The sequence below is a fragment of the Theobroma cacao genome, chromosome 7, assembly GCF_000208745.1.
Source record: "Theobroma cacao cultivar B97-61/B2 chromosome 7, Criollo_cocoa_genome_V2, whole genome shotgun sequence".
Taxonomy (NCBI): Eukaryota; Viridiplantae; Streptophyta; class Magnoliopsida; order Malvales; family Malvaceae; genus Theobroma; species Theobroma cacao.
In genome coordinates this window covers 13,544,089-13,553,144 of record NC_030856.1, presented here as the reverse complement: position 1 = coordinate 13,553,144, position 9,056 = coordinate 13,544,089, and the positions used below count along the sequence as shown (strand labels likewise).

At 33.2% G+C, this 9,056-nt stretch overlaps 1 protein-coding gene across 1 annotated transcript; it reads left to right on the top strand.

The window, feature by feature from the left end:
• Nucleotides 518-6,220, top strand: LOC18594913 (glyceraldehyde-3-phosphate dehydrogenase GAPCP1, chloroplastic). Its single transcript, XM_018125213.1, has 14 exons — nt 518-853; nt 1,367-1,440; nt 1,550-1,617; nt 1,773-1,811; nt 2,480-2,580; nt 3,436-3,548; nt 3,732-3,831; nt 3,949-4,095; nt 4,370-4,430; nt 4,517-4,614; nt 4,719-4,861; nt 5,019-5,102; nt 5,497-5,586; nt 5,801-6,220. Exons 1-14 carry the CDS (start codon nt 755-757, stop codon nt 5,856-5,858), a joined length of 1,275 nt encoding a protein of 424 aa, XP_017980702.1. The 5' UTR covers nt 518-754; the 3' UTR covers nt 5,859-6,220.

Sequence of the window (9,056 nt, the reverse complement as noted above, 5' to 3'; positions counted from 1 at the left end):
AAAAAGAATAAGAATATTTTTTTAAAAAATTTGAAAAGGAGAGATTTTAACTTTGTTTTTTAAATAAAAAATCATATATCAATTAATAAATCAAATATTTTGATGCGAATATAAATTTTGTATAATTAAACAGTAAATTTTTTCCAAATGAATTGGTTAGTAATTTTATTTATATATTTGACTTAATACTTTATAGATGTGTTTTTTTTATTAAAAAAGTTGGATTCGAATTAATTTATACTTGTAATTGTGACGGGTCACAATGAATGCGACTGACAGTTACAAAATTTTAGTTTGATAATTGTTGTAAAATTTTGTTTATGAAAAATTATGAGATTGAGAGGATTTTACACATGACGAAGAATGGTGTACAACGATCTCACCAACCCCACACGTGGCAAATCTTGAAGTTGAAACCACCGATGGTTAACATGAGCACGCACACACAGGAAAAAGAGTTGGTGTTTCCTGTTCAGGTTCTCACTGTTCTTAAGAAACTCCGCTTAAAATCTCTCATAACAATTATTTGTAAAAAAAAATAAATAAAAGAAAATAAAAAGGAAAAGAAAAACACGTCGTCTTTCTGACCCGTTGGATTTTGCATTTAAAAACGTTTATGTTCTTTCTCATCTGGGCTACTGCTTCCTCTCAAAAGCCAAAACCTTTCTCTTCTTCTTTCTCCTCCTTCAAGATTCTCTAGGGTTTTATTTTTTTAATTATTTTTTATTATTTTTTCCGAAGAAGAGCTTTTGCAATGGCTTTCTCCTCTCTCATCAGATCCACCGCCGCCGCCTCCACCCCTCTGGACTCCGCCCGCTCCGACCTTTCTCCTTCACCCTCCGATCGCCTCAAGGTCCTCTACTTTACCTGACCAACATCGTATTGCTTTGAGAATATGTGACACAATTTGTTTTTGGTATTCTTTTTTTTTTCTTGAGGGGTTTAAGGAATGAAGAGTGAGCTAACTCAAGCTGAATGAATGAAATCTGTGTAACTTTAAATCATTCTTTTCTTGCTATTTTTCCAGGAACCAAACAGAATCTTAAGAATTACAATATCTTCTCACGCATGTTTTGTTATTTTAGGTGTGCAGACATTGATTTTTGACTTTGTTACGTTTTGTTTGTTTGGTTGGTGAGAAAAACCTTACTTGTTAAGTCGTTCTTGTTATTTTGATAAATATAGAAAATTTGCAAAACTAATGTAGAATGGATTATTTAGTTTTCTATTTTTCTTCAAATTTAGTGTTTTAGTTTTCCATAATTTTATATGTTATTTTTTTTTCCATACTACTGATATGTTTTTGTTGGGCAATCTCGACCCCATTACTGTGTCAATCTGAATAATAATGCTATATTATGCACAGGTTTCAAGCATTGGTTTTAGTGGCAACTCCATTTTTGGTGCTGCAGTTTCAACGGGGTCATCTTCTTCCTTACGGTTGAGTTATTCATTATTGGCTATTATTCATCAAAATCTTCTTTACAGTGCAAATATTTGGTCTTTTCCTCTGATACTAACGGGGTTTTAAAATTATTGATCCGTTCAGGAAATGCAATTCAAGGAGTATCCAACCCATAAAAGCCACTGCTACCGAAATTCCTCCTACAGTTCCAAGTAAGAATATGGACATTTTTGTTTCATTTATGTTAATTGTTTTTCCTGTCAGGGAAGGGTAAAAAAGAGAAGGAAGCTTATTTAATTCTGTTCAAATTATTTGAGATATTGTATGCACTGATGTTCTGCTTTTGGCTTATTTCTCATTTGTTTAGAGTCACGGAGCAGTGGGAAGACAAAGGTTGGAATCAATGGTATGTTTTTTTATTATGATTAAAGTTGTGCTTTGCTTTTTTTGATAGTTGTATGTATCTACACCATGTTGTTTTTTTAATTTAATCTCCATAGAAATTGATTTAACTTCAGTTAGTGTGCGTATTTGAGTTGTCATCAATATGCTTGCAAAATAGCAGAGAACTAGCCTAGGCTTAGCTTATGTGGTAAGTGTGGATGGGGGTTTGGGTAGGTATCCTAGACTGAGGTAGCAAGCCCTTCCTGCGAAAAAAAATTGTGAAGAGCTGGAGTTCATATTTATTATTACAGTATATACGGTTAAAAAGTTACGCAAGTTATATTTGCACAAATTGGAACTCAGACTGATGCTTACACTGCTGTTCTGATACATTATAATATTGTTAAGGTTCAATTAGCTTTTGACCTTTACTTCAGTTGTTGTGAGGTATGTGCTTAGGAACCTTATTTTGAGGTAGGTGGAGCTAAAATCATTTTGGGGATCTTGCTGGGTGGGCCTGGTAAGTATGTGGGACTAAGCATGGGATAGAATTAGAATTCCATCAAAGTATTTGTTTTAAGTCCTACAAGTCCAAAACCAAAGAAATATACCTTAGTGCAGAAGTTCCTGTTGCTCTGCTTAGCACAATGTATCTTGTAACAACTCATTTTTGACAATGAACCTTTACAGGTTTTGGTCGGATTGGAAGGTTGGTTCTGCGAGTAGCAACTGCAAGGGATGATATTGATGTCGTAGCAGTCAATGATCCTTTTGTTGATGCTAAGTACATGGTAATTATGTGCATTTTATCAGTTAGAAAACATTGCCTTTATATAGAGACTTGATGGATTTAACAGCATTATTTAGTAGTTGTGGTAGCCATGTATAAAAGACTTCTATATTCTTAGTACCCCTGATTTCTCTTAGCCAGATTGTTGCCAATATAATCAATAAGAGATAAATTTCCATGAATCTTTTAGCAAGTTCAAGATGGATCTAGATTTTCAATTAGTCAGAAAGCTAGTTATTTGTGATATTGCACCCCTTTCATTAAAGTCTAGTTTATATTTTGTTATATTTTGTTATTTTTTCTGAATGTCTAAGTCAGAATATAATCAATAAAAGTAAAATTTTCCTGAATTTTAAATTAAGCTTAAGATGAACTCGATTTATGTTTAGCAACAAGGCTAGCTATTTGTGACTTTTCTCTTTTGTTAAAGGCTAGCTTCTATTTCTTATTTCTTCTGACATTGTTTGGTTGTCTGAGCAGCATATTTTAATTTTAATTGGTAGCTTGACTGTTTATTTGGTTTGACATGTACTTATTGCTTGTTCTCTGCACATTTGGAAGCATTAAATTGCAATTTGAAATACTGAGGCTTCTGTCTGTTGATTCTTGTGATATCGAAAAATTTCCTTATTTTGTTCTCCTGGAGTCACAATCAAAGTTAATTTAGATGTACCAAGAATCCATATAGACACTAATTTTTATTGTTTCCTTATTGTGTGTGTGTGTGTGTGTTTGGGGGGTTGTGTTTGGGTTCAGGACAAAATCTTTGTCTGCTCTATTCATTATATGCCATGATAACCGCCCCTAGCACTAAAAAATTGTTGTTATTTACTATTATCTTTTGGTTCTTATGCAGGCTTATATGTTTAAATACGATTCAACTCATGGAAACTTTAAGGGAACCATTAGAGTTGTGGATGATTCCACCTTAGAAATTAATGGCAAGCAAATACAGGTTGTAAGCAAAAGGTATTATTCTGGAGTGGTTGTTCTTTAGTGATTGATTGGAATTTGAACTAGCTTCTGTAAGCATGTATAATTCTCATGACATAAAATTTACAAATTTCATATAAAATCCTGTTATTGAATTTCATTAAAAATTTGCTATTAAACTATCTCAACTCAAGCTAATGTTTTAATAACATCCACCAGGGACCCTGCAGAGATCCCTTGGGCTGATTATGGGGCTGAGTATGTTGTTGAGTCATCTGGTACTTTCACAACATTAGCTAAGGCCTCAGCACATATGAAGGTTAGTTGTCTAAGTTTTCTGCCCTCCAATATGATCACACAAACACAAACATGTGGCTCAAGCCGTGTGCACTTCCTAAAAGGCTCTAAATTGAACTTTCATGAATGTATTTTATAGGGTGGTGCCAAGAAAGTTGTAATTTCAGCTCCTTCAGCTGATGCACCTATGTTTGTGGTTGGAGTAAACGAGAAGACCTACAAGCCAAGCATGGACATAGTTTCTAATGCTAGCTGCACTACCAATTGTCTTGCTCCTCTTGCCAAGGTATGATCGCATCCTGAGATATTAAGCTATACTAATCTTATCAGTAAAAAGGGCATTTGTACTATTGTTTTCGATTAAGGGTTACTGGTCACTTGTTAGGAGTTTAAGCATGGGGGTTGTGTTTAATTTGTAAGATTTTGCTTGTGTATGTTTTGAGTTCATGGCAGTTGACAATTCCGTCTGTCTGTATTTGTCAGTATTAATCATCTGGCCATTTTCCACACGAAGCATCTGGTTTGCTTTTACCTTAGATTTTGTGATCACATGGTTGCAGGTGGTTCATGAGGAATTTGGTATTGTTGAGGGTTTAATGACAACTGTCCATGCAACTACAGGTATCTAGTTATCATGTTCCCCTCATTTATTTGCATAGCACATGATGTTGCATTTTTGTAATAATGTGGTAGTTTTAAATATCCAGCTACGCAAAAGACTGTTGATGGCCCATCAATGAAGGATTGGCGAGGAGGTCGAGGAGCTGGGCAAAATATCATCCCTAGTTCAACTGGTGCTGCAAAGGTATGGGATAGAAATAGCCAGATACATAATTCAAGCACAGTTTTTGAGATGCAAACTTTAATTGTAATTAAAATTAAAATATGATTCCTGCTTTTTTCTTGTAGGCTGTTGGTAAAGTTCTTCCAGAACTCAATGGAAAGCTTACTGGAATGGCATTCCGAGTCCCCACACCCAATGTTTCTGTTGTGGATTTAACTTGTCGACTTCAGAAGAGTGCCTCCTATGAAGATGTGAAAGCAGCAATAAAGTGAGTTTTCTAACTTTTGCTTAAGTATCCTCCTTGTTCCTTCCTTACTCTTCATTCATTCTGATTTCTTTGCTTTTGCGTTTCTATTTTGATTTTTTTTCATATTAATTAAGTGTATTTCACATTCATTCGGATTCTTATTAATTTTTAAATATAGATATGCTGCAGAGGGGCCACTTAAAGGCATTCTTGGATACACAGATGACGATGTTGTCTCTAATGATTTTGTTGGTGACTCAAGGTACTCCCCTCTCTTTTGTACGCATCCATCCCACATATGCCTTTCACTGTGATGTTATATACTGTCTAATTCCTATGAGGTTTTGAGGTTTGCAAGCATTTTGAGTATATTTAGGCTTGGAAAGGTCCTCGGGTGTTTGTGGATTAGGCTCTGCTTACAGAGAGTGTTAATTTTGCTGGAACAATCTTTCTTTTTTTTTAATTAATTGAGAAATAATGCTTGCTGCTATACTTAATATTCAGTTGGGTTATTTAGTATTGCTGTATTTTTGAAGGCTTTCAAGTTTGCTTTATTTAGATTTAGTTATCTGTTAATTATAGATTCTAATGTATGTGCTTTTTCTTATTTCTTAATTGATGGCATTTATGGTTCTAATGGGCTTGTTTTGTTTCAGGTCAAGCATATTTGATGCAAAAGCTGGAATAGGGTTGAGTGCTTCTTTCCATAAGCTTGTTTCATGGTACGACAATGAGTGGGGTTACAGGTATGTTGTCACCTCTCTCACCCACACCCACACTCACACGCGCATGTACACATGCACCGGCACACACCTTGACACTTCCATGACTCATGCACACGTACACACCCAATGCATGTACAGGCACACAGAGACAAGCACCATACTGATGCAGATTTTCTTTATTTTCTAACACAAAATATATATCATGTCTGATGGTTTTGTTAAAATTCTGTTACAGCAACCGAGTACTTGACCTAATAGAGCACATTGCATTGGTAGGAGCAACCCGCGACTAAACAGTTAGAGAGGTATATGCTGTTGCTATTCAATGCTGCGATTTCAGTGTGCTAGAAGTTTGGTTAAGAAAGTAGGTATAAGAACCCAAAGTTATATTTTTTTGGATTGCTTGTCCCATATAAGAGTTGGGCTTCCCACAAAGCAAATCTGGAATAATGAAAATCCAAACTTGTATGAGTAATATGACTGCTCTTTGTGGAGCATTATCTTTGTCAAAAACCATAACTGTTGGGTAGTATGTTATCTTTTTAAGGCTGGAATGTTTAATGCCTCTAAACATATCATCAGATGCTTGCTAAAGGGAATTGAAATTACATAAAAAGTGAATGTGAAGTTGGCATCAAATTGAGTTGAGGATGAATCGCTGTAACAAAATTGCCATTTGTCAATAATTACTCGTCAAGTTTTAGTTGCTCAGGGTTTGGTTTTTTTTGGAATTGGGTGAAAGACATCTAAACTCTTGTTTTTTAAATAGAGAGATTATGTATCGATTAATAAATCAAAATCAAATGTTTGGATGTAAGTTTTAATTGCTTAGTTTGTTTTTGCTTAATTCTAATACTTGAACACTAATTATATAGATTGAATTACTTATTTTTTTAAAAAAATTCAATGCTATCAGCAAGTTCTGGCCTAATTATGACAAGTTATAAACGCGAATGAGTTTATTTTGTTATAATTACGCCCAACGGACGTCATAGGTGCTAGTGCAGGGAAATGGGTCCATCTGGGCTGTCTTGGTCTGGTATCTGACTCAGTTCCTGCCAGGGCCGGAGCCCCCTTATGTGGCATGGCTCCCTCAAAACTTTTAAAAATATTTTCATAACATATAAAAATTTTTAAATTTTTTTATATATTCTATTAATGACCTCTTCAAAATAATTTTTTATTTAATAATTAATATAAATAAAAAATAATAAAATAATTTCACATATCTCATTCAATTCTAATTTTTTTTAATTTATATTATTACTTTTATTTATATTTATTTTTTTTATTTTTATTCTATTTGTTCATATGTTATAAGTTTTGATAATTTTTTTTTCAAATTTCTACAAACTATTAACTACATTTTTTTCTTTTTTCTTTGTTATATAGTATGTAGTACTTACTTTTTATTTGTCATGTTTTTCTTTTCTATGTTACGTAAATTTTATTTTTTATAATTTTAATATTTAAAAATTAATAAATTATTATATAGTTTTTAAATATAAACTGTAATGCTACATTGTTACTTAAAATTTCATCAATGTATCATTTTTTAATTAATCTTGATTATATAAGAGAAAATTAACTTAATTATATTTTTTCATATATTTTACATTTTATATTTAGTTGAAATAAAATTATCTAGAATATATAGTATTTAAATAATTTTGATTATATAAGAAGAAACTATTAATTTTATATATCGTTTTTAACTATTTATATTTTATAAATTATAGTTTTATATTTAGTTTTATATTTCTATTATTAATATCTTTATTGTTGATTGATTTTAATATATTAATTTTTTAAAATTTTTTTAACTCTTATTTAATTGTGTTTGGCTCACCAATAAAATTTTAGTTAGCTTCGTCCCTGGTTCCTGCCATTGTGATTAGAAGTAATGGTTAAGAATAGATTCATCATAATCAAAACTATTAACGACAGATGCCAAAATGGATAATTGCGATCATGCACACTCCAATTGTACTGCCAAATGGGGTCTAGGCCTGCTTTTTAGCAATCGAAAACCCACTGGCATTCCAAACCAATCCATAAATTTCATGCAGTTTGGTCCTCCTATGATTCGAAGGGGGAATCTCTAGTATATGATTCGAGAATATAATTAGAATTCCTCATTAACATTAAATGTGACATTAACCCATCTAACTCAAATCTTTTAAAAAGTGCTAGTACATTTTAGTATAGTGAAAACCTATACGTCGAGCTGGTGAAACCGATTTGCCAACTCCATTAAAAATCTACTGAGTTCACTCACAAACCCAATCTCCCACATTTAACCACAAATAAAGACGCAAGTCCATCCCTCGTGATGGACCCAAGCATAAATTCTGCTGTTGTTGCTACTTGAAAGCAGTCTATCTCTGCGAAATCAGCTTCCCCAGGTTGCAAGCTTTGATTTGTTAATTCAGATCCAAAGATGTCGGACTGGACTCCAGCACTGGTGACCTGCAAGTCAGATATTTGATGGAATTGAATTTTGTAATAATATAATTAAAGGTAAAAGATTTCGATTTTTCTTAAGTTTTAATCGAAATTACACGGAGTCAAAATTACACGAAGATCTATTAGTTTTCGAAATAGATATTCTACCTCAAAAAAATATTTTTTGTTGGACAAGTAAGTTCAGCAATTAATTAATCGTTAATATTTATGTTAACTTGACTTGACAAGGATAAAAACCTAATTTTACCTTGATTAATTTTTATAATTACAATTATATAATTTTATTATTTTTTTATTAATTAAAAAAAAACTCTCCATTGGGGAACACCAGTGCTCTCCTCCTTTGGGGAGCACCGGACGCTTCCACGTAAGTCAGCCAATACTTAGTTATATCTGATCCAACAATAATAGTAAAAAAAAACCAAACTAAGAGTGTCGTAACGTGCTGGGTCCGAGAACTCGACCGCTAGACGTGAATGTGAAAACTCACTAAAAAAAAAATTAACTAGGAGTCGCCACCAATCTTTTTTTTTTTTTTATATTTTACTAGGTGTGATTGGCCACCTAATGACTCGATTCTAATCGATGAAACTTTAAATTAATTTTAAGCCCACCGAAAAGAACCTTAAACCGGTCTACAGTTTTCTGGATCTAGGTTCAGGAGTACGGTTACGCCCGGAGAAGGATTAGCACCCCTCGGACGCCCATTCCATGAACGGTACCATTTTTAGGTTATCCTATTGGGCTTTAATTTTTAATTTCGCTAGATTTCCTTAATTATTATTTTTTATTTTATCTCCTATTTAACCTAAAATGGAATGCAAATGGGTGGCAAGATGAAATGCATGGTGTGAGATAAAAAATGCCGGACGAATGATTTTTTATCGAGGATATTTTCCCGAATCGGCCCATCATACTGGTGGGAAACGGGATATTCTCTCACCTAAGGAATTATCCGAGAAAATCGCCTTCGCAAATTCGACGAATAATTCCCGTCATCGGGGTCATCGTACGTTTTCTTTTTT

Coding starts and splice junctions, on each gene's coding strand:
- LOC18594913 (XM_018125213.1), top strand. CDS start 755: ATGGCTTTCTCCTCTCTCATCAGATCCACCGCCGCCGCCTCCACCCCT. Junction 1,812..2,479: donor GACAAAGGTTGGAATCAATG/GTATGTTTTTTT, acceptor GAACCTTTACAG/GTTTTGGTCGGATTGGAAGG. Junction 2,581..3,435: donor TTGTTGATGCTAAGTACATG/GTAATTATGTGC, acceptor GTTCTTATGCAG/GCTTATATGTTTAAATACGA.